This window comes from Oryzias melastigma, linkage group LG12 (genome assembly GCF_002922805.2).
Source record: "Oryzias melastigma strain HK-1 linkage group LG12, ASM292280v2, whole genome shotgun sequence".
Taxonomy (NCBI): domain Eukaryota; kingdom Metazoa; phylum Chordata; class Actinopteri; order Beloniformes; family Adrianichthyidae; genus Oryzias; species Oryzias melastigma.
The window spans coordinates 23789296-23814690 of NC_050523.1; the positions used below are offsets into that span (position 1 = coordinate 23789296).

Below are 25395 nucleotides of genomic sequence, written 5' to 3' on the forward strand. Positions count from 1 at the left end.
CTCACGTCAGCTGCATGACTTGTGTGTATTTAATGATGAAAAACAACAAAAACTCATATTAAGGCATTCTTACATCCTGAGTCTCTAGAGAGGAAGAGGGCTGCATTGGGGGGAGAAAAGAAAAATAAAATAAATTTCCATCCACCTGATCATTACTTAAGAAAAAGATCCTTAAGCAAAAGCCAAGAAAAACAAAAAGGGATCAAATTGTCTTCAAAAAGAAACTAGCAAAGCAAACATTCACATCCAAAGCCAGGCAGGTATATCAAAATATCAAAGAGGGAAAACAAAAGCGACAAACTTCCGTGTTTGAAGCCCATTTAAGGTCATTATACCTTCAGGGGGTATAATGGAAATTCACCCCACACACAGGGAATGGGATGGAGTGATGTGAAAGAGAAAAGCAAAGAGATGGAGGCGTTTCCTCCAGAAGAAATAATGAAGGAGCTTCAGTTGTGGCAGAAGTGATTTCTGAAAAGAAAAGAGATGGTTGATAAAGAAATGAGGTGAAGAGCAGAAATCAGGGGGGCCCTCTTGGCTGGGGCAGGGCAGTGTGGTGTGAATTTCAACATGCCAAAACATTTCATAGATAGGAGGGGGGCAAGGGAGTGAAACATAGAAGAATTCAACACAAAACAGAGAACAAATCAATGATGCACTGGCCCTGCAGCACATCCTTTTTCATCAGGTCACATGACTGGCTCTTTCAGGGCAACCCCCCGTGGAGCATCAGCGTGATTTGTGAGTGACATTTGTCAGGTAAATAGCAACAACAAGGTTTTCCTGTTGGAAGATGACACCTGAAGGTTAGTATTGCAGTAGATTGACACGGTACATCAGCCCCCGACTAAAAAAAACAAATTTCTCCCGCTTCTTTGCACTGGTGGGGCTGCAGGAGTGCCGCCTGGCCGCTCTCTGAGCCCTGATGAGGAGTCACGTGCGACAAACCCGGCCATGCTGGGCATGCTGAACCATTGGATGAAGCGAGGATGGACTTGCACATCGACGGCAACCGTCTGTTTCACAGATGGAACCAGACCACCGCGGTCCCAAAGCGACGGCCGTTCCGTTTGGGTCAGAAAGTGCACCTCTGAGGAGCATCTGAGGGTCAGACGCTGCAAGTGATGAACACCTTCACTGAGCTGCTGACAAAGCCACTGAGGTGAACCATGGTGTATCGCACTGATTTGATTTGACTATTTGACTATCATGAGAAAAAGCTTGTTTAATTCTTGAAAATATAGGGAAAAAAATGTCTGTGTGCTGTCCCCTACAGGTTGAATCGAGGTATTACAGTTGAATTTTGTGATTAGTGAAACCATGTAAGTTTCAGAAGTCTCGCCTCATGATCTGCAGTTCCAGTAATAATAACATTCTAGCCACTAAGCCCCGCCCCTATGACTGGATTTTCACATTTCGGCTTTGGGTGGAGTCAGCCTCCAACTTCCCTGTTTGGTTACACTTTAAAAAATGTTTCTGATTGTTTCAGTCATTCTGAAGATCTTTCCTCTGTCTGCCCTCTGAATTCACGAGTTTATTTCTTTTTCCTTTTAAGTTCTACTGTAAATATGTTATTGGGTTTTATAATTCTATATATTAAATACGGATTTTTACTTTTTTAAAGACCCACTCTGATGAAAATGCTGTTTTTAACATGTTCTTGTAGCATTTTTCTGATGGTGGAAGACATTTATAAAGAAAATCAAAATTAAGCTTAAAGTTGCATTTCTGAGTATTTCTTTATTCAAATTGTGGTGAATAAGGAGCAGATGAAAATATTACGATTGATAAAGATCATATTTTTGACATACAGGAAGGCCACTAGCTTCCTGCTCCACTCTATTCTAAGGTAACCATTTACAGATAAGGATGTAACGATTCTTTGTGAATTGGTTAAAAACAATTCAAACTTGTCAACATTTTTATCGTTGCAGAAAATCTAAAAAATTGATTTGTCACAGCCTGTGCCTATATTTAGAAATGCAGAGCTGATGACATTTCTCCTTGCAGGCTCCCTGTGAGTGTGTGTGTGTAGCGGGGGGCTGCATGCTGTTCAGCTGCGCTTCCCTCCTGGGAAATTCCTGCTGCTGAATCAAAAGTTTCACATAAGTCAGTCCCTCCAGGATTTTGCAATGTTGCGATCACAACTATTAATGTAAATTCAAGCAAAGCCAAGATTTGTTCCTCACCCTGCAACCTTACATTTTCATCACAACTTTACCGCAACTTTGACCGATCGATCGTGATAACAGTCATGGTTGATGACGCAGCTTCACAACTGTTTCTCTTCTGATTCCTTCCCTTGAGCCATGCTCTTTTTAATTAACTCTGCTTTTTATTCTCTGCAAGCTGCAGGCTTGGGTGGGGTGGGCTCGAACCACCAACCTTTTGGTTAACAGCCGAACGCGCTAGCCAATTACGCTCCTACAAGCTTCTTCAAATTAAATTTCAGACCTCAACAATTTAGACCAATTTCTTGGCCAATTTCCCAGTGTATTCACTTATAACCATTTTAGAATCAAAACTGTTGTTTCCTCTCTTGTTTTTAGCAGTCTGTGCCGTAATGCTTTAGCGCACTTCACCTCTTTTCCCTTTTTTTTTAAACCAGTAGTCGTCATTCAGCATATTGGTGCAAAATGATTGGTTCTGCCACTGCTTATTTCTATTATTTGTTAAAAAATTAAAAAATGACATTTTCGACAAGAAATGTGAAACAAAGACGTTTCAAATGGCACCATTTTCAAGACACAGATATAAAAATTCAAGACTTTTTTTAAGGCTTTTTAATTTATTATTTTCCAAATTTGTAAATTCAACGCTTTTAAGACGTTTTAAAACCTTGCTTGAACCCTGGAGCAGGAATTTGGATAAACACTGTACAGCTGGATATCTGCAATGTCACTCGCCATTTTTGTTGCTCTGGTATTGTAAGGTTGGGGGTGTAAGGGGCTGTAAGCTAGCAGGAGAGCATATTAACAGGGAGCTCTTAGTTATAGATGATGGGAATGGGGGGTGGGGTTGCTCTGGGTTTGTCAGAGGCAAATACCTATGAAGTCCTGCCACTCTGAAGAATCTATGACCTAGAAAACGACACAGGTTTTTTCTGTTTTGTCTATAAACAACATAATCATAATTAAAAGACCGCTGGGAACGATTTTGAAAATAGATCAAACGTGGGAGTCAGAGTGGGACTTTAAAAATATTCAATCCTCCCATAATTCATGTGTTGTTTGTTCTGTCTTTTGCTTCTAAAATAAGAATAACTATTACAGTTGAGGTTTTTTCTCCATTACAAAACAGAACCTGAGCTTTTAATTCTCTGAGGGTTTCTAAAAACTACCTTTTTATTGAATCTTTATTGAATAATTGCGTCCTATTTGATATTTTTATTTAAAAAGTAAGTCGAGTGTGGTTGTGTGTCCGTGTGGATGGCTTTGCAGCGTGGGGAGGAGCTGAAGAAGCGGCTGCAGAACATCAGCAGCAAGTGAAAGTACCACCTTTCTGTTCACGAGCAGGTGCAGTCAGACGTGCACATCCTCTGGAGTTTGGCTGACGGCATGTCCTCCGTGTGGGAAGCCATTGATAACAAACAACAAACACACAAGCAGGCAAAACGGCGCCAGCAGTGACACTGCAGCTTCTCTGGAGGAAGGAGAAGGCCGCATTAACTGGACTCTCACATTTCTCACTTCATCACTTTGAATTTGTACAAATTTGACCGCAGTGTGTAACTCATTGAGCTGAAATGAAATCCAGAAAACATTCAAGCAGAACAGATTTGAATTATCCAGACACCCTCGCTGCTCGTTGCGTGAGCCGCTATTGTTGCAGAAGTCAGAGCGCTGCCGATTATGTGTGTCAGTGAGCAGGATGAGCCGTCTTTGTGCAGAGAGCATGATCATCACTGGCATGGCTCTAAATTACAATGCTCTGCAGGCAGCTTAATGTGTCCCTCTCCTTTCCCAGTGACGCCCCCTGCATGCATTCGCCTGGAACACACACATCCATATGAGGACGATCACAACAGGGACAGACAGCTGTCAGTTAGATGGCAGACACTGTTTTGCTGACGGGAACTTGTGATGTGTATACTGTACCTTCCTCCAGCTCATGTCAGCAGGGACAAACGCTCAAGTCGAGGCTTACAGAAACAGACGCGCTGACTGCAGGAACCAGCAACTGCAAGCTACCCAGCTACCATCCGGCTCACTGAAAGCTCTGGAGCGGGCAGGCATGCCATCACTGGCTTAGCAGAACTTATGCTTTATCAAAGCAAATGGTTCACACAAATATAAAAAAAAAAATTGTTTATATTTGTGTGAACTGACCTTTACCGACAGATTAATGGAAGCAGAGCCTCTCTCACATGTGACTGACTCAAAGTTTTGGAGGTGAAACGTCTAGCCGTCGTGCCGCAGCGTGCAGACCGTCCGGGGACGGCCCCTGCCATGTGATTGTGCCGGGACATTGATTTTGTTCTTGATGCCCCATCTGCATGTTTAGCTGGGGGGCATTGTTTGGCTGCTAGAGCTAAAAAATGAAATCAATGTGGCACAAACCAAACATCAACTCTACAATGACCACTGCTTTCACAGCTCCCTCGATTGCTGCAGATTGTCCATTCTGTGCCACAGCAGAAGCTCTGTAGTTCATGCCATGGACAGAGGCAGTTCTAACTTAGATGTCTACCATGTTTTAGTTCATTATTCTATTGTCACTCTAAGAGCAAGCGGTGACATGGGGGTGAAGTATCTCTGCTACATACTAAGGAGGGGGTCCCAGCCACCGCTTGACTTCCAGAGGCCTCGTGACTTTCCTGCAGGCACACAGAGACACGCCATTGGCCTCTAAAAAACTGATCTACAAGACGGCGTGGCATGATCCTGATGCAATGCCCGACATGTCCTACCAGCAATTGCACTTTTGAGTTAATTTGACTTTAGTCAGACCACTCTTGGAGGGGGCTTTGCTGGTTGTGTTGCACCCAAGCTCGGGTCACCTTGAAGCAGCGCAAATGGGCGGAAAGGATCGAGAGATCATTCCTACCTGCAAGTTCTTCCTCCAGACATTGACGGCCGCAAAGGCCAGCTGCATCTGCTTCCTGCGGGCGTCTTTGTGTCTCTTGTAGGCGATTTCAATGAAGATGAGGAAGATCCCTGCTGCAATGCCTCCAGCCACCAGCATGAAGACTCCTGTGAGGAGACAGACGAACAGACAGAGAAAGACAGAGGTGTGAGCAGTCCGTTTGCCGTCCTGCCGCTCCCACTGAGCATCAATACACCCTTTGAATTTCATGCTCAGTGGTCGCCCCTCCTTCCTTAAGCATCTCCTACTGAGGACAGCTGCTGAACTATACAATATCAAGAGAAGACCACAACTGCACAAAGTCACAGCACATGACACAGAACAGCACACTTCCACTGAGCACCAGGGCTGACACTGAAACAACCAGACTGCAAAGGTATTGGACAAAAAAGAGCTACAGTACCTTACCGACTGCAGTTTTTGTCCAATCCCTTTTAAGGCTCTCTCTACACCATTAAGACCATACCTGCCATGTTTTCAAAGGTGAGTGTGGCTGGGGCATTGCTCCTCGAGTCACACTCCTGGTATCTCACCCAGGTTTTATCTAGGTCTTCCATGAAGCCATTCTCATGAGAACTGCAACGGGTTGGGGGCATAGGAAAAGAGGTAGACAAGTTTAAAAAATGCCTTAAAGAAGTCATCGCTTTCAGTCACGTGACATGCGCTCTAACCTGGAGGGCAAAGCATCAGTCCAAGATGAAGGCTCGTACCAGATAAAGTTTATAGACAATTGTATTTTTAATCATCATGTATGGCGTTATTTTCCCCCAAAAGTCTCCCATGAGCATATATCAAACTCCACGCTCAAGGAACGTTCCACGGGCGCAGGACAATCTCCACGCCTGGAAACTTACAGGCGTGAATTTTCCAAACTCTTTCAGGAAATATGTTTTAAAGTAACTATTTGTGGTCTAAAACATCATTTTTTTTCTCTTATCTAGAATAAGTTGTAACGCTATAGTACGATCGCCACCTAGTGTCCAAATTGAAACGTCCTTCAGGAGAAGCAGAACAATGTTTCCAATGTTAATGATCTGAACATTTTAGTTAGAACTTCTCCTTTAGAGAATCCATGTAACACTGGATGATATTAACAATCTCATTATTTCACTGATACATTTTACTAATAATATAAATATATTCAAATCATATGGTAGATTTTTAATGTATTTCTAAACAAATGTGTCTAAATGTGTAAACTCAAAATGTAATTGAATTATATTGAAGAATCGAAAGAATAGAACAAAATTCCATTTGAATCGATACCCAGCCCTACTTCCAGGTAACCCTTTTATCTAGGAGAAACTCATAGAAAATTAGTTTAAACATTCATTATGTGTTTGCTTCATTTTCTTTTGTTCAAAATTTATCTTTTTTCTATAGTAGTTTAGAAATTGATAAATAAAGCAGTTATATTTCCCTCTTTTCATTTTTAGTTTTAATTTAAAAAATAAATGATACGCGGGTATTTCCTTTTTTTTTTCCTTCAATGTTAGGTTTCACACAGGCGTGCAGGAGAAGCTCCACGAGCACACAGTCCTTTACGAGGGGGCAGAACTAGTTTTAGGAGCGTAAGAATATGCGAGTGCGGAGAGGTTTCAGGAGAGGAGGTTTCACGGGCGCAGGAGTAGAGGAGCGAGCGTGTAGACTGTCCTGCGCCTGTGGAACGTTCCTTGAGTGCGTGGAGGTTGATATTTACTCATGAGAGAGTTTTGGCGGAAATTTTACCCCATAAGATGGGTCAACGATACAGTAATCTATGAGGTAAAGAGCAAGAAAGTCCTCAAAAATGGGATGAAAGCTAACTGCTAATGCTAATGTGGAAATGTAATTTCTGAGATATTGAAGAAATTTAGCATCTAAGTCAGTAATTTATCATTAACAAACATCAGGTAGGCTTAAATGAGATCCCACTAAAAACATGTAAAGTTTTGGCTAATGCTTAAGCTAACACCTTAGCTAAAACCATACTTTACAGCGTCATTAATGATATTTAGTGTGTCGCAAAATCAGAATGCATTAAAAAAAACTTTGTTGCATGATATACTGTAAGTGTCAGATAGCATAAGAAGTAACGCAGCATGTTTTGCTTGTGCTTTCTGCTAACAGCTGCTGTTGTCCTCTCCCACTGGGGATGACAGCTCGTGTGAATGCACAAATACATGAACCCCCCACACATACACAATTATGTTAGTGCCTTTGATGCTGTTATTTTTTTAAAAAGTGGGGCAATATCCGCCTTTAGAAGCTTGGGGTAAGTGTAGCTTTTTGCCCTCCAGGGGGGCTCAAAATTTGACGCCACGTGAAAACTTTCGAATAGGTTGCCCGAGCCGCTCGCTCCCAGACATGTATCAAACAGCTGAACAGACAGACAGACAGTGCAGGACAGGGAGGACAACACAGACATGTGACACAAGGCAATGTACTGAATGAAAGGAAAAGACCCAAACATGGCTGTGAAATTATACTGATAAGAGACAAAAAAAAAAAACAAAGTCATACGAGAAATGCAGCTTCTGCTGGGACAGACCTGAGAATGGCCAGGGACACATTCTGTTTCCAGGGGCTGTCCTTGCGCATGCCTATGCCAAAGCCCGAACGGAAAAACAGCTCTCCCGTGGTTACCAGGTCGCACTTCTGCGAGGCTTCAAACTCCAGCACCGCAGAGTCCCAGATGAAAGCATGCAGCTTGCTGTGGGGGGAGGAGGGGGAGGGAGGCAGGACGAGGAGGAAGGAGGAGGAGGAGTGGAAGGAGGGGGTTACGGTGCAACAGTACAATGATTTACATACACATTTACGGCTCCCACCCTCACTCAGCGTTCACCGGCAATCTGAGCCGTGGCCCAAATCGAGTCGGGTGAGGCTGCCCCCACCTGGATTGCGTCCATGTCACAGATGTTCGCCTGGGTAAAACCTGAAAGAGGTGCTCCTGTACTGAGTGTTAGCTCAACCTGACACTGGTCTCGGTGCTGGTCCCTGAGCACCTGTTCTGGCTAGGGAATGGACCTGAATCAGTGGAAACGTCGCAGTAAGTCCCACGACTTCCACCTGGCTCTGAGGTCCATGTCCTTCCCCCTTACGTGATTGGACTAACCCTAGCCTATGCGCTTCAGCCGGCCGACTCCTTCCCCGGTCGGCCCGGCCTGGCCGAGACTCACTTGTCGCGCACAGCCTGAATGGCCTCGGCGGCACTTTCGTAGTTGTGCTTCTCCATGTGGCGGTACATCGTGCTCAGCTCGACCTGCCGCCGGAAGTAGATGTCCACGGAGCTTTGCTTCACCGTAGCATAGATGAATTTGTCAGATGGATTCCGCAGCTGCAAAAAGGACAAGCCGCAGGTGACACGCATTGTGGACACTTCCGTTCATGAGAGGGAAGCTGTTGGAATTCTCACCCTTGGATCGTTGATGCCGGTGATGCGCTCCTCAGGCCGGTCCAACACCAGGAAGGCAGCCAGGTTGGCAGTGTAGGAAGCCACAATGATCATAGCAAAGCCGGCCCACACCATACCCAGGATTCTGGCTGAGAAGCTGCGTGGGGCACCTGTGAGGAAAGATCAGTCCTCAGGGCCTTTCCATTGGAAATCATCCCAACATGTTTTTATCAGGCCAGTTTAAAAATGGTCATTCTTAAAACAAAAGTTTTATCTCTGAATGGTCTGGAAGGATACGAATCATGAGGAGCTAAAAAGGAACAAGCAGAAGCAGGTTTTCATTCTCAGCCACACTGTAGTACTAAGCATCACCTCCTCCTTTGTCTCACCTTCTCCAATTCCAGAGTTCAGCAACACTCCCCAGGAGAACCACATGGCGGATGATAAGGTGAGGGCGTCTTCCTCTTCTTCTTCACTGTTTACTTTAAATCTTCCAAACGGACTGGAGGAGGGAGATCATAGAGGATGCAGAACATAAAATGAGAGAGAAACCCTGGGCAGATTCAGAACCTTCAGAACTGAACATGAGCAAGTGAATCTAGACAGAGGAGGTCCTGAGAGAGACAACAGGCAGAAGCACAGGGACAGAGCAAGCGGTGGGTGGGATGGTCGAAGCCAATCTTCACCTCTACCGTCCATGTCCTCCACACCAGGGAAGATCTGCAGCGCTCAGGAGTGCACGGACACACACACGCTGATCCAGAGGTGAATATGCATCTATACACAGACATGGACACGCATTCACACACAAACAAGTCCTCCTTGTACCTGAACCGGTCTAGAAGGTAAAGCATCACCGCCACCACATGTACCGAAAGACCCACCAGCAGCCACAGCGTGCTCTGGAACGGCTGCATGAACGAGTCCAGAGTACTGCGCGGAATTTCCTGCAAACACACACATCACTGTGGGTTACTGGGAAACTTCACCTTAGGAGACAATCACACAAGAAAGCCTGTCTTAACATTCTTACAATAGTCAGATTGTTTGAGTGTTGACTGGGTGTTCAAACAGGCTTGATAGTAATTTTGCAGTTTAAAAAGACATCAGAATAAAATATTTTTGTTTAATGCTTCACTACAACAAGCAATAGTCTGTTTGATCCTTATATTGAACAATTTGAATAAAGAAATACTCAGAAATACAAATTTTAAGCATATATATATATATAAGGGCTGGGAATCAATTAAAAAAAATAACTAATTAATCACAAATCTGGAAAAAATGAGTACCAATAATTTTTTTTAAGTTACAGTATTTGCCAGCCATTTATTATCTGCAAATAATCATAAGATAAAATCAAACCCCAAATTGTACATTTAGAAAGTTTATTTTTAACCCACTGGAACCTTGGATCTAAAATTCAGCTTTTTTTAATTTACCTTTGTATTTTCATTTTGAAAGACTACCTACTTGCTTGTTTGGATTCATTTTAATAAGCATAAGCTCACAGCTCCATGATGATCTTTCTTATGTGGCTTCAGTTTCCAGGCAGTCCAAAAAATAAGAATGTCTCTCCTGAGAGCTCTCCTGCTCATTTGACATTTTTCCTGGAATTCTTTTTTTGGGGTATTTTTCTTTTTTTTCTCATACATTTTCTTTATTGTGTTTGGGATTTTTGGGATTGTGCTTGAGATTTTTTGGGAGAGAGGGTTGATCCAGCTGGATTTCAAGTCGGCTTGGCTCTAACCTACACAGGTGGGGGCGTGTCTGTCCACGCTGAACTGCTTGCCTCACGCGACGTCGGTGGGCGAAACTCCACGTGAACTGTGGAGTTTCCGCAATTTTTAGACAACTCCAGTGCTTGTTATTGTGGAAAATTCATGTTGGTCCCCATCCCAAAACAGAATAATGGTCGGTTTCCTCTTTGGATTTCTCGTAGCAGACAGCTCTGTTTCGCCCCGGCCCCTCTCCCCCAGCCCTCCAAAGATGGTTCGCTGCCGCATTACAGCGGCAAGATTGAAGTTGGATCTCTGCCTTATTTATTAAAATTAAAGATCACTTTTGTCCAAAAATTACAAATAAATGCCATATTATCTCTTTAATTTAATAAAATCTCAATCACGGAATATAAAGAAAGCTTAAAGCTTAGGTGGAGACTCAGTTGTCTGGGTCCCTATTCTTACTAGCCGCCCGGTGGAAAGCGTAGCATGCTAACAAGTTGCCTGGTGGACAGCATAGCGAGTTCGTGAGCTCCACGGCCCACGAGCCAGACTACTGAGTGCCCACTCAAGCCGGTGTGGACAAACATAGATGGGGCCACCATGGAACCCACGGGCAAACCCACATGGGGCCCACCATACCATTATACTTATACCACTTGTACCAAAAATGTAAGATATATATATATTTATAGTATTTATTATTCAAATTGTTCTGAATCAGTTCAGAATATATATATACACATATATATTTCCTCCATCATCTGCAGAAGGCCACAAGAACATGTTAAAAACACCAAAAAACATGATTATCAGTGGAATGGGTCTATTCCACTAAACCTTTTTAAAAGTAAATCCACACAAAAGTAGTTTGTGGATTATAACAAATAAACAAGGTCACTTGCAAGATTTGCAAGCATATTTTGAATGGTAAGGTGCCATCTGGAACCTCTGTTTTTCCCTCAGGTCACATGACTAAAAAGTGTAATTTCTGAGTCAGTTTGGATTAAAATGTCTGCCAAATGCTTTAACTGTCATTTTGTTTCATTTCCTCAGTGGTACTCAGACCTTCACATCTTAGGGCTCAGGATACAAACTGACCTTTTTAACCAGGATGGTGAGGCCTTGGTATTTAAAGGGTTTAGAGAACTCGATGTATTGGGCTCGTTCGTTGTTTATAGTCAGCGGGGCCACAATCATGTCAGCCAGGCCCCCCAGGAGCTCTCCCATCATCCCATTCCACTCTTTCTTGTTGCTGTTGTTCACCTAAGGTTCAAACAGAAGAGTGAGAATCAGCTGTTACTCTGTCAGCGTCCACATCACTGAATGTTCGCAGACATCTGGGGTTTGAGTGAAAATAGAGACGTGTTACAAGTACAAGGTGTGAATCGAATGCTGGTCCCTGTGCTTCACGGTTTCGGAAGAAAAAGAAAGCTGAACTATGCCCCCACACTGAACATGGTTCTGGAGTTATTCCCATTTAATGCTACTTCAATGTAGCCTGTTTTCCTGAATTTGAATTACTTTCTGTTCCTGCACTAAAGTGGTTTTAGGATGTTGCCCCAACACATCAAGTGTTGGGCCCAAAGACTGGAGAACTGGTGAACACAAACCTGTATCATTTCATAAATGTGATAAAACATGGCTTATTAATACAAAAGCTAAGAAAGACACAGCTACACACACAACGATCTGAACCAAAGGCACGACTTACACAATTTGATTTTCTTTCTGTGTGGATGTGCATGTATGGTTGACTTTCCAGTCAAAGTGAATGAGCTTGTTTTGTCTATAGAAGTGTCTTTTGTGCGTGGATATGGGTGAACAGGTTTATCTGTTTAATGGAGGGCATCAAGAGTGAGAAATCTTTTTTCTCAATAAAGTTAACTGTGTTGAGTCTGAAGAGTTTCTGGCAAATGGAACATTCCTTCATGCATACGGAGAATTCCACTAACTCACACCAAGTGGGAGCTCTGAGCTGCAGAACACTAGATGTCATGTAACATGCAGCGTTTCATGACTTCTGCCTGAGAGGAATTTGTGATTCTGCATGGAGCACTGTGATGCTAAGGCTTATTTCAGAGACTGTGCTCAGTGTGCAGCCAACCCCAAACTGCACAACCAATAAAGACACAAGCTGGTGTCAAAGAGGGTTGGGAAGTCAGGGATCAGCCATGCATCCATTATCCAGCGTTAGCAGCGTTTGCATTTAACAGCAAGGCATGCACATCTTTCTCTGATCCCTCTGCTCACATGCACAAACACATGGTGACAGGGCTTCCCTAATCTAACATGAAGATAAGTATAACACAACACAGCAGCTCAGCTGTGAGTGTAAGGACAAGGAACACGTCTGTACGACAAAACATCTTGGCTAAAATGTGTGCTGCTGCAAGTTCTCCGCTTCCCCGAACAAACCACTCGGGATGGGGATAATCCAAACTGTGTCTGCAGAGAATTTTTAAAACATATTGTTCATTTATAGATGGAAATGATTATTCTGACAGTGGTTCCGTTGTGTATTTTCTCAGATCTGTTTCAACTTCGAACCTGAATACTACCTTAGGATGAACCGTAAAGCAAAGGCTTTAAAGGGTGCACTTTAAAGCCTTTGTTTATTAAAAAAAACAGAGTGCCATATTAATGGATTAAAAAAAAACTCTTGTTGTGCTTACTAATGTTTAAGTGATTTAGAGAGGTCTATGGTGCTTTGTTTAAATGTCTGTTCATTTTCATGAATTGCAAACAAGATTGGGTGTTATTGTGAATATGCTAATGCAGCTAAAGTGTAGGATCTCAGACTGCGTTTTTATTTTAATGTGTTAACAGCAAGGTTGGGAGTTAGCATAGTTGTAGTAATGTTTATTTTAGGAGTATTACTCCTTTTTTTACGTTATAAACAAGATGGAAATTACAGGTTTGGAGAATATGGCTAACGTGGCTATTGAGTAGCGCCTGAGAAACCCGTTCTAGAGTTACTATGAACGTAATTAATAAACTCTAACTGACAGACTTATCTCTGACTCTTGTTTAGCCGAATGTGTATTGAGCTAATTTGAGGCCAATATTATTTGAAAACCAAATAAAAAAAAAAAAAACATTGGTATTTGCCCAAAAAAATTAAAATGTCAGAAACTTTTTGCTTTTCTAAAAGAAATGTAATTATTTTCAGCTTAAAATGTTCTGTTTCATAAGTTTCAAAACTTAAATTTCAGTTTCAAATCTTTTTTTGTCGTTTTTGAAATAGAAATTTTCAGTTTCGAAACTATTGGCCCTGTTGTGGTGTGTTGGTGCTGGGCAAACATGAAGGACCAATCAAAATCGATGAGGGTGGTAACTTCCGTCCCGGTGCATTTACTGACTCTGAGAACTGTGATAATTACAGATTGTCTGTACTAACATAGTCTGAAGTTGTCTCAATACGGGTGTAAAAAGCAGAGTTTTATCTCGTACAAACTGCGCGTCAAAAACACTGTTCTAGCCCGTTCAAACTGCCATTTTATTGTTATATACAGGCATCGAAAACGTCCTTATCCACATAAGGGAAAACACCAGGACAGAGGTTACTACCCGTCAATTTTGATTGGTCCTTCGTGTTACCCCACCCAAACGCGCCACAATGGCCCAAAAGTTTTGAAACTGAAATTTTCAGATTCAAAACGCAAAAAAGATATAAAAATGAAAAAAAGACTTGAAACTGAGAAAAAAAGTTTTTAAATGGAAAAATTTCATTTTAAAACTTTATAAACAGAACATTTGAAGCTGAAAATAATATGTTTATTTAAGAATAGTACAAAGTTTCTGACATTTTACTTACTTTTTTGGCCAAACACCATTTTTTTTCAATTTGTTTTATTTGGGTTTCAAATAATATTAGCCCCAATTTAGCTCCACAGATGCGTCTTTAGGATGGTACGCCTTATTTATGACATAAGTTTCATTGACGGTGCGCCTTTTGACCTGGTGCACCTCATACTGCAGAAAATACAATACACAAAAAGTGTATGAGGTGAAATTTCCCCCTAAAGACCTTCAGATTAAAAAGTTCATTTGAATTTTTCTTATTGATGAAAGTTTATGAAGGAACATTTAACCAATCGCAGAAAAACTGTGCAGACGTGCCAGATACCAAAAAAATTAAATAAAATAACTCACTAACTTCCTGGTTAAACAGACGAAAAGTGACTTGTGGACAAAAATGTATCAAGAGTCCAAGAGGAAAGACATGTTGAGCTAAAGGAACTCAAAGACTCAAACTTCTGGATAACTTCTAAACATTTAGAAAAAAGACAACTTTGGGACAGCTTAAACTTCCTGAAAGGTTAGGCTTGCCTAACATCTGGGCTCAAACATCCAAGACTATCAGAACAAGAACAGCTGCCAAGCATGGAGGTGGGAGTGTGATGGTTTGAAGCTACTTTGTTCCAAATTATTTCTTGTGTCCATCTGTGAAGAGTGAATGGAGATGGACTTCAGCTTTGACAGTTTAGTCCTCCATCATTGCCTCACACTGAAACACACTGACCAGTACTGGTACACAGCCTGCGGGTAGGGGACCACTGGTGTAAAGTCAAACCAGAAGCAGATTTGTCTTTGTCAGCACATTAAACATCCTTCATTCAGTAAAAGGATTTGAAGTAAAACTTACCCGTTCTTGAGTTCCAAACTTTCCATCGGCCACCAGATGCACCTCATAGGTGAAGTTCATGGTCATGGCCAACTTGATCAGGAGATCAATACAGAATCCATAACAACACTGGGGCACGGTGGGGCGCCCTGAAGGAAAACCAACAATGATGTATTGACAGTCAAGTGTCTGTGGCACCAAAAGCAGCACAAGCACACAGTCCTCCTGCCGGACCAAAGCACAGGTGTCAAAGGGTCTCAGTCTTACCTGGGATGGTCTCATTGGGCCCGGTGCAGATGACCTTTTTTATTAGGACTCCGTTCAGGGTCATTTCCTCCTTGCAGGTCCCATCCAGCATGGTGGGTTTCACGTACACAAAAGGCTCCTGGTGTATGGTCACTATCTGCAGCAGACAGGACACTGAGCTGTAGATCTGACGGTCAGAGCTGGGTTCTTAGCAAGACAAGAGCAGGAGAAACACTGGGAGACGCTCAGCAGGGAGCAGACACGGGAAAACAGAGAGTGACAGATGAGTTACTGGCGAGGTCACCATGAGGATTCTCTGAGACGGCATGAAGGGATAAAAGTCAGAACAGATACGTCAGCGGAGGATCAGCCTCACTCCGCGGTGCCTCACACATCCCCGAGAGCTGTCCGGCAGCGGCACATCAGCCCAGGCCCACGCCGTGCCTGTGTGGACACCACTGTCACGCTGCAGCAGCGCAGCAAAGGACCCCACCTTTAGCCGAGTGGACATCTGGAAGCCCTGCGGTTTCTCCGTCTCTCCTCCAGGCCAGATTATCTTCCGCTGATTGTTCATCACCACCTACAGGGGAGTGGGATTACAGGTGAGTGCTGACAGAAGGCCTGCTGTTTAGGAAACACTGCGGGTGAGCATGGCTAATGAGTCAGGTTCACGGGGAGACACCTCAGCAGTTTATCCAGCTGTGGAATCAAACACGCTGGACCTCAGGAATGAATAACTTATCATTTCCACAGGGAGCTGCAGAGCTGATGTCCTCAGAGCACATTCATCCTGCATCTTCTGACAGACAATCCCTGTAAGTCGGTGAACGAACAACATCGTGCTGACCTCCATGAACATTCAGCACAGAAAATGGATTAAAATTATCTGGGAATTCTACATGAGAGCTTTTATTGTGCTTTGAAAGGAAAGTAGTGGAATAATACCATCCTCATATCTTATACAGTGGTGAAATCAGTATTTGTATTGTATAGGTATGGGTATAGGTTTGCCCAAATAAAAAGAAGTTGACAGCCTGTCAACTTAATGCTAGGTTTATTTAAACAATGGTTTAGAAAATCACAAAGAAAATCAAGAAATACACTTTAACTAATTTATATGAAACAAATATCTTACTGGAGAGACTAAACGAGGCCATCTAATGAAAAAACAACTTTTTGAGCTTTTAAGTGTATTATCCTGTTCAATCTTCACTATAAAGAGCCCTAAAGCGGTATTTTGATACAGTCATGCATTTCTGAGTAATCCTCTAAAAACCTGATCTCTCAACAGCAGCCTCTCCCATACCCACGAAAACAAGCGGGTTCTCACATGGTTACATCACAAGTTGAGAACCGCCTCTTCAGGAAGAGTCTGTTCCGCCCCAAGGCTAAGAAAAAACACTTTTTACGTGAAGCTAGCATGATCAGCTAGCTTCAAGAGCCCCACCCGGCTCGTGCAAAGTTGTGCAGACGCCGGCTGTCTGTGAGCCAGTTTGGCGAAGGCCAAGAAACACTTGTTTAATTTAACGTTCAAACTTCGTGAATAAACTGGCGAGGAACCTACTCGACATGTTGAAATGGATCCTGAACGTATCAGAGATTTGGCACAAGCAGACGGGGGATATCAAGAGAAAGGGGTAGACTATTTTATGATGGAGAAAGGTTGGCAAGCTATTTCCTGGTGGAGAAAGGGAGAAGACTATTTCCTGGTGAAATGGGGGAGCAGACAATGTCTGGTGAAATGGGGGAGCAGACTATGTCCTGGTGGAGTGAGGAGCCGACTATATTTTATTGGAGAAAGGGAATAGACTATATTCTGGTAGAGAAAGGGAGCAAACTGTTTCCTTGTGGAGAAAGGGAGAATAATATTTCCTGGTGGAGAATCTAGGGGATCAAATACTAATTTTCCTCAATTAAACAAAATAAATGTATTTAAATTTTTTTAGAAATTTGAATTTCTAGATTTTCTAGATCTTCTATCTCACTGTTCAAATGAACTTACCATTAGGATTGCTGTCCATTTATTTTTCAAGCAGTAAATCTGCAAAATCAGCAAGAAATCAATACTTATTCCCCCCACTGTATTTCCAGAGTTCATCGTGGTATAAAAAGAGTTATCAGGAGCTGGAATTAAAGTAGACATCAATAAATCCTCCCTCACACCAGGAAGCAGAAGGTCAATCGTTAGATTCATCAGAGTTTTAAGTGGATTTTTCTTTCATCCACTTGATCCTGTCATAGTTTGAAGACTTTACTTTTTAAATTAGGCTGTTAAAGAAACAAAGCTAGCAGCTGATCTTCTAAAAAGACTGTTTTAATCATAAAAGCCGTCTATGTTTAAATTTAAGACAGCATAATTAGGATGAGAAACATGATGATGGATTTTTTTTGTGTGGCTATTCATCTAAATGAGGTCACTTTGTGAAAGATTTTGTCCTGGATACAAAATGAAACAATTTTTCAGGCTCATGTCTGAGTCTGTATTAAATTTAGCCACTAAAGAAATATGTTACAATAATAAAACAATCAGAGAGACGAATTTGCTGAAAGAGACAGCAATAGAGTTGAAAGTTATTAAAGTGTCTTTGGTTCTTTTCTTGTGGTAATTTTGCTTCAAATATGTCTGAACCCATTGTCTTTTCATCCAGGTGGTCTGTTTTGGTTTCTGTCAGGAGTTTATATCTAATATCACATGTGTCAAAGTCAAGGCCCGGGGGCCGGATCCGGCCCTCTAGATCATCTTATTTTATTGTTATTAATGGCCTGATGTTATCTTGTGCTCATTTCTAATTTGTATAATTTTGACAAAATACATTTTTAAGTATTGAAAGTTATTTAAGGTTTAAGTTGATTTATTCTGGAAAAATATTCCTGCCTGTTTATTATTCATTATTAAGTTAAAACGTTTTAGTGTTTTAAAAATTGGCATTCTGTTAGCTTTTTGGACTATTTTGGCATTTACTAAGATTTTTTAGGCTATTTTAGTTCAGCAAATATTTCAGCTACATGCTAGCTGTTTTGGCTAATTTAGGCTTTTTTTCTTGTTTTTAGTCCATTTTAGAGTTTAGCTAATATTTCAGCTAAATGCTAGCTGTTTTGGCTAATTTAGGCTTTTTTCACTTTTTTTAGGCTATTTTTAAGTTTAGCTATTTTTTTCAGCTACATGCTAGCTGTTTTGGCTAACCGAAGTTTTTATTTTTTTAGGCTAATTTATCATTTAGCTAATATTTTAGCTGGCTATCAGCTTCAGCTTTTTTAGTAATCAATGTCAGCATCTTCAGCTATCAGCACTAGCATCTTCAAATGTAGTTTTAGAGTGTTCAATAAATGTTATTCCTGTTTGGCCCACAACCTAAGGTGTGTTTTGGATTTTGGCCCCCTGTCCACCGGTGGCTCCCTGGGATCCTTCAGTCTGTTCGCCATTGTATCATGTCAAATCTATCATGATTTGCTTTTCTCTGCTGACAAACAGTAACAGACGTGCGTCACCTCAAACTCTTAGGTATTTTTTTACTTTCGTGAGTGCAGCATAACTTGCATTTGTGGATGCTCCCTGAATGTGAAAAACGGTCCCTGAATGCACCTGAATTCCTGAAAGAAATTCACCTGTGTGCCGTTGTAGATGCCAACTTGAACGAGACGACTCTTCTGATAGTTGAGGATGCTGTAGTGCGCGTACTTCCTGTCCCCGTCGTCGTTGAACTCCACGCGTCCTGTGAGGCCCTCTGGATACTTGGACGACATCAGAACCCTGCAGACAGAGATGGATGGGTCTGTTTGGATTCATGTCCTCTCTATCAGGGGAGCACTGGCTCTCTGAGCGGTCTGTCTGTTACGCTGTGACTGACTGCACATGATGGTTTACTACTGTCTAACTGGCTGGAAATCCCTTTTGATGCTGAACTGAAGTGACTAGTGAGTGGATCTGCTGAGTGTTTGTACTTCAGTGACACTTTGGAATTGAGCCAAAACAAGACTAGAATCTGCAAACACATTTCTGTAGAAACAGACATGTTGAGTCATTTCAACTTACCCGCTGAATTTTATATTAATGCTAATAAAGTTACAGGACGAGCAGTCAAGAGATTTACTTAAATGAAAGCATTGATATTTTTTAAAACAGTCCCGTTTTGATCATCTTTTGATCTATTTTATTCATGGTCTTTTAATTATGGTTGTGACATTTATAGCCAAAATCCTCCAAAAAAATTGGATTGTGGCAGGACTGTGAGCGCAGAGTAAGCCTGTCCACACTTCCCATCGTCCATCTGTGTGCATGCTGTTCCGCTAGCTTACAGAGCCACACAACCCCAAAATAACATTAGTGGTGCAACAAAAATTGCAGGGCTGCACGGTGGCGCAGTGGTTAGCGCTCTCGCCTCACAGCGAGAAGGCCCCGGTTCGACTCCCGGCTGGGACCTTTCTGTGTGGAGTTTGCATGTTCTCCCCGTGCATGCGTGGGTTTTCACCGGGGACTCCGGCTTCCTCCCACCGTCCAAAAACATGCTTCATAGGTTAATTGGTGACTCTAAATTGCCCCTAGGTGTGAATGTGTGAGTGAATGGGTGTGTGATTGAGGCCCTGAGACAGACTGGCGACCTGTCCAGGGTGAACCCCGCCTTCGCCCATCAGCAGCCCGGTTAGGCTCCGGCACCCCCACGACAAAGCGGTCAGGACAACGAATGAATGAATGAACAAAAATTGCAAGCAAGATTAAAGTTATCCACTTAAACAGGTTTGATCCAGATTCCAGCTCAGATGAGGAAAACAAAGACATTCATGGATCTTTTTGTCTGCAAGTGGATGCACAAGAAGTGAGCTTGTGGCCAGGTTTTTTTCTACACCACGACTACATGCTTTTCCAACTTCATTTTTTATCTGCTCCAGGAAAAATGCAACTTTGAGCTTCATTGTCTTTAGATATGTTCTCCACCATGAGAAGAAATGCCACAATTACATCTTAAAAACACCAAAAATAAAAATGTCATGACAGTTGGTCTTAAAGAAGCAAAATGTAGTCACCTGAAATCAGCAAAAATGGTTTTAGACAAAATTATTTGGTAAAGAAAAACAAACAAACTCAAAAACGTAACTGCAAAACAACAAAAAAGCCTGTTTTTCAGCAGCTAATCTAAAGTTGTAAGATGTTCATGCTAAAAAAAATGCTCCAAAAAATCTGTCAAAAAAAATTAAACAATATGATTGCCAAATGCACAATTCATTGCACATAAATCTATAAAACACATAAACATTAAAATGTGAGTTATTTTTTTCCTAAATAAAATCTAAGCATCTCTTTGTTTCCAGACGTTCTGGTCTAAACAGGACTGTGAATGAAGTGCAGCCAAATGATAAAAAACTGAATAAAATGAATGTATCTCCATCAAATGAATAGGAGCGCAATTATTTTCAAGTAGTGCTGCCACAAACGATTATTTTAATGGTTGACTAATCACTGATTACTTTTTGTGATTAGTCAACTAATCGGGTCATGAGCAAACTAGATGTAAAGAACAAATATTAACCATCTTTAGCTTTAAACTAACTAAAAACTAGATATGTAGCATTACCTGCAATAATGCTAGTGTGAATGCTGTAAGCTGAATTTGGCTGCTGAAGATGGTAGGGCTTATAGCTGAAAATGATAGCTAAAAACGCTGAAGCTGATAGATGAAAACGCTGAAGCTGATAGCCAGCTAAAATATTAGTAAAATTCCAAATTAGCCGAAAAAAAATGAAAAAAAGCCTAAGTTAGCTACCAAAGCTGGCATGTAGCTGAAACATTAGCTAAACTCCAAAACAGCCTAAAAAACAAAAAAAGCCTAAATTAGCCAAAATAGCTAGCATGCAGCTGAAATATTACATTAACTCCAAAATAGTAAAGAAAAATTGACCATTAAATTAGTTGGCGACTATTTTAATAGTCAACTAATCGTGGCAGCCCTATTTTCAAATGTAATTGAGATCATGTGACTTCTTGTTTTCTTGTTCAAAGGGGAAGTGTTTGCCTCACCGCTTGAAGAGGGGCCCTGTCTTCCAGATGTTGGTGTTTCCCACGCATCCTCGGGGGGGTTCCGTGATGTTCTCCTTCTCAAAGAGCTCTTGGATGGACTGGGCCACCACGGCCACCGCGTCGTTGATGTGAGCCGACTCGTTCTTCCCGTTGATGAGCTGGAGGCCGATCAGCCCTGAGACAGCAAAGACAATCCCCCACCTGAGCAAAGACGTCCTGCCGCTCCGGCTCAGAGGCAACATCTGACTCAACAGTATCCTAATCCATCCTGGTCAAAACTGTTTTCAGAAGCTTTTCAATGAAAAGACTCAAAGTAAAATGTGTGATTGCATCCCCTGTCCATCATTTTTTTTTACTTTTTAAAACATGTAGCAAAATGCAGACTTCTGAGAAGATCTGCAGCAAATGTCATCTTCTTTTGACTCTCTTTAGAGCAAGCTGATTGCAGACCGTCAAGCAGCAGATCAATATTTTAAATATTTGTTCAGAATTTGGTTTTAAAAATGGTATTTTATACGATTCCAGTAAAAGTGATGTGTTGATTCGTCATACAAAGGAAGATGTGACTTTGAAGTTTCCTTTTTTTAAACACTCAGATTGTGAACTTGATGTCTGTCACAAAGTAAAATATCTTGAACATATCGAAGATACATTTACAGATGATGATCTCCACAGACGACGCTATGTTTTATATGCTCAGGCAAATAAGCAGGTTTAATTCATGTTAAGAGAATCTTTTCAAAACTTACTGCACACCATTGTATACTGGACCAACTACAGGCCATCCAGCTTGAGGAGGCTCCAGGTTGCCTATAATGATGCCCTAAGACACATGTGTCAAAGACAAGGCCCGGGGGCCGCATTCGGCCCTCCAGGTAATTCTATCCGGCCCTCCAGATCATTTTATGTTATTGTTATTAATGGTCCAATGTTATCTCTTGTTTCTAACTTGTATAATTTTGACAAAATATATTTTTATGAAGAGTAAAACATTGAAAGTTATTTAAGGTTTAAGTTGATTTATTCTCGAATAATATTGCTGCCCACTTGTATTCATTGTTATGTTAAGAATGTATTGCTTTAAAGTTTAAAAATGTAGTTTTAGAGTGTTCTATAAATGTTTATCTTGTTCGCCCTGTGATCTAAAGTATGTTTTGGATTTTTTTCCCCTGTGTGATTGAGTTTGACACCCCTGCCTTTCATTAAAACAGCCATGGTGGTGCAGCACAAGCACTTCGTTGGTGCAAGAGTTAATATTCTTAAAACTTTGCTAAGACGTTTTATCTATGGTTTTATTTATCATCTTAACGCATCAAATAACAAAATTATTTTAACTCTCACCAGTGTGTGATACAGCACTTTTAGATACCAATCCCAAATTTTAGAGGCAAACTTTTAAGTTTTGGATTTTTTCTAAAGTCTGGAATTGTTTTAGTTTTTTAAGTTGACATCATTTTTTTATTGCTTTTTATACTTGTATTACCAAGAGTGTTTTCTTAAAGGGTAACCAAACACTAAATCAACTTTTTTTGGCTGTTGACCTCTATAAATGGCACTTTAAAGGTCCTGTCTGTTGGTCATTGCCAAATTTTTGATAAATAAAATAAACTTGTTTAAATTTTAATAAATAAAGTCAAAAACCGTCTGTGTGCTGCCCCCTACCGGTTGAATCAGGTTGAATTTTGTGATTGGTCAAACCATGTAAGTTTCAGAAGTCTGACGTCATTATCCAGTAATGATAACAGTCTTGTTCCTAAGCTCCACCAATCTGACTGGATTTTCACATTTCGGCTGTGGGCGGAGTCAGCCTCCAACTTCCCTGTTTGGTTACCCTTTAAGTCTATTGTCTGTTGTGTTCCTTGGGGCAAACGGTCCTTGAGTCTGTAATGAAGTATCTATCTATTCAATATGTTCAAAAAGGAAAAATAAATTTCAAAGCGTAGCTTAAGATAAGCAAGCTAACCAGCTGGAGCTTTAAGTCCAGCCCACAAAGGACGACTGAAGCCAAGAAAACTGATCATAAACTGAGTTGGAATACTATCTCTTCACTGAAATATTTGTAGTTGTGGTTCAGTAGATGTATTTGAGCCCAAAGATGTGTTGGATGATGATATGATGGAGCGCTCAGTGTGTGTGGGAAGCAGACATGTTGGGTTCTTTGGGAAGTGTGGTTTGCACAAACACATGAAGACAAGAACGAGTGCAGCTTACCCTTTAGTCAGTCTGCTGCACAACTGTCTCTTAACAATGCAGTAGAAACACAGATGAGCAGGACTTCAACACAAAGACACGGCACGTTTTAACACTGAACCCTGAGCAGGAGAACCATCAGCAACACCACCGTGGTGTCATTCTCAACCCCCAGGGCTCTGCTGTCCCCCGGTCAGCGTTGGTCCCTGCCGGATGAACGTACCGTCCGGAGCCTCGGTCAGGGCTTTACCCGACATCTCCCGCTCCCCCACCAGCCACACGTAGCCTGAGCCCGTCATGTTGAGGAAGCGGGCGGCCTTGTACACCGCAGCTGCGTCCTCCTCGCTGGGGAAACAAGCAGTTTGTCAGTGCTGCACTCGTTCCCACAGTGATGACAGACATTTACCAGTAGGCTAAAAATCAGGTCAAGTTCTGAAAAAACTTTGTGCTTTAACTCATTTTACATTGAGTAGATGAGTGTTAAAGGATCAATACTATTAGTAGAGATTCATTAGATCAGTGTTAATGTCAGACATTGTTTTCATGGACCCGGCCCGTACGAGACTGAAGTAAGCGTTAGATTTTCTTTTTTTTAGTTTCCAGTTTCCCTTAACTTTTGAGAGTAAAGTTAGACTTCATCCTCTGTAAAATATCTGCAGCTGCTATAAACTTTATGTATACACTAGATTTCATGTAGGAACTATGGAAGTAGAAAACGGTCTGCCCTACTCTTTTTTTTTTTTTTTTTGGATCGTTTTTTCAAGAAAACGAGATAATAACTCGTTGTCATGAGAAAACGAGGTTCATTTTCTCAAGACTACCTGTTTTAAGTTTTAGTGGTTACAACAACAAAAACAGCAGAAGAACACTCCACAAAACTTATTTTTAGTCTGTTTTTTTATTTATGAGTGGATCTACACTCTTCAAATGTCTTCATCCCGTCTCATGCACCATCCATCCTCCCTTTATTTCCCTAAAACCTCTGAACAAACAGGTTGATTGACAGATTTCAGGGCTGTCTAGACTCTGCGAATGGTGCATTCACTGAACTCCGGACATTGACGGATCAAAACAGCCACTCGGCCCAATTCAATCCGCTACTATGATTTAGTTATTTCTATACAATCCACAGCAAAACAAAGCTTTTTTTTTTCAGAAATAATGTCGACACTGTTTAATCAATTGATTATATATGGATCAGTTCCAGTGTCCAACATTTTCTCTGATAAACTGCTTTATTTTGCTGCTGCTTTCTGGAGGTCAGTGAACGCACCATGCTGAAACACTCGGCATTCCGGATTCTGTCAATCAATCTGTTTGTTTGGGGGCTTGGGGGAAATAAAGAGAGGAGGCTGGTGCATGAAACGGAATTAATAAGTTCAAAGAGCTCAGACCCACTAATAAATAAAATAAAGACCTAAAAACAACTTTTGTTGTTAACCACACACTGAAGAGACTTAAGACAGGTAAAGTCTCTGCATCTTCTTACGGGAAAGGGAGAGGGGTCGCTTCATTCTTCATTATTGATTATCTCGTTATAACAAGAAAACAAACAAAAAAATAAAATAATAAAGTAGGGCAGGCTGTTTTTGGCTTCCATAGCGAACCATTAAAATGTGATTTAAATTTTTTGCTTAATCCATAACTGTCAAAATAGAAGCTAAAAAATCCTACTTTAGCCTCGTCCAACTTTTAAAGTGTGACAGATAAATACAAAAACTGGTGACTAAAGCTAATAATAAACATGAATCACTTGAAGCAGCAGGATTCGACAGCTGCATGCTCAGTGATCTCTAAAGTCTCACTCCAACTATGTTTTGTTCTATTGTAAAATCGTCCCCAGTGGTCTTTCATTTAGGGTTTTGCAGTTTTTAGAAAAAAATTTCAAAAAGTCTTCTTTGTTTTTTAAAACATTTTTTGCTGCGTTGCAGCAGTTCATCAAAAATTCTCATCTGGGTTGTCGGCACTATTGGAGTGGAAGTTAGTCTCCTCTAACTTCCCACCATTCCTTTGCTTACAGTAAGTGTGTTTGAGATCACTTGCGCCTCGCCTGGATCATCGCTGAGACCAGGCGGCTGCAGGCAGTGGCGGGGAAAGGCCCTGAAATAAAGCTGAACAGCAGGACTGAACAAGGTAGTTG

General features: G+C 41.4%; 1 protein-coding gene across 12 annotated transcripts in view; it reads right to left on the bottom strand.

The window, feature by feature from the left end:
* Nucleotides 1-25395, bottom strand: part of grin1a (glutamate receptor, ionotropic, N-methyl D-aspartate 1a) — a 56180-nt gene that overhangs the window by 7412 nt on the left and 23373 nt on the right. For 4 of the 12 annotated variants that reach the window (XM_024299959.2, XM_024299955.2, XM_024299954.2 and 1 more), the window contains 16 exons: nt 23479-23600; nt 21066-21240; nt 18659-18803; nt 15546-15632; nt 15074-15209; nt 14828-14955; nt 11281-11445; nt 9287-9405; nt 8848-8960; nt 8480-8628; nt 8244-8401; nt 7616-7777; nt 5552-5661; nt 5047-5192; nt 4766-4816; nt 74-100 (listed from right to left, as the gene is read on the bottom strand). In XM_024299959.2, the coding sequence (XP_024155727.1) occupies nt 74-100; nt 4766-4816; nt 5047-5192; nt 5552-5661; nt 7616-7777; nt 8244-8401; nt 8480-8628; nt 8848-8960; nt 9287-9405; nt 11281-11445; nt 14828-14955; nt 15074-15209; nt 15546-15632; nt 18659-18803; nt 21066-21240; nt 23479-23600 (1993 nt within the window). Of the gene's footprint in view, nt 1-73; nt 101-4765; nt 4817-5046; nt 5193-5551; nt 5662-7615; nt 8000-8243; nt 8402-8479; nt 8629-8847; nt 8961-9286; nt 9406-11280; nt 11446-14827; nt 14956-15073; nt 15210-15545; nt 15633-18658; nt 18804-21065; nt 21241-23478; nt 23601-25395 lie in introns of those variants that run through there. The other 8 variants (XM_024299961.1, XM_024299957.1, XM_024299963.1 and 5 more) reach the window with 4 other exon arrangements.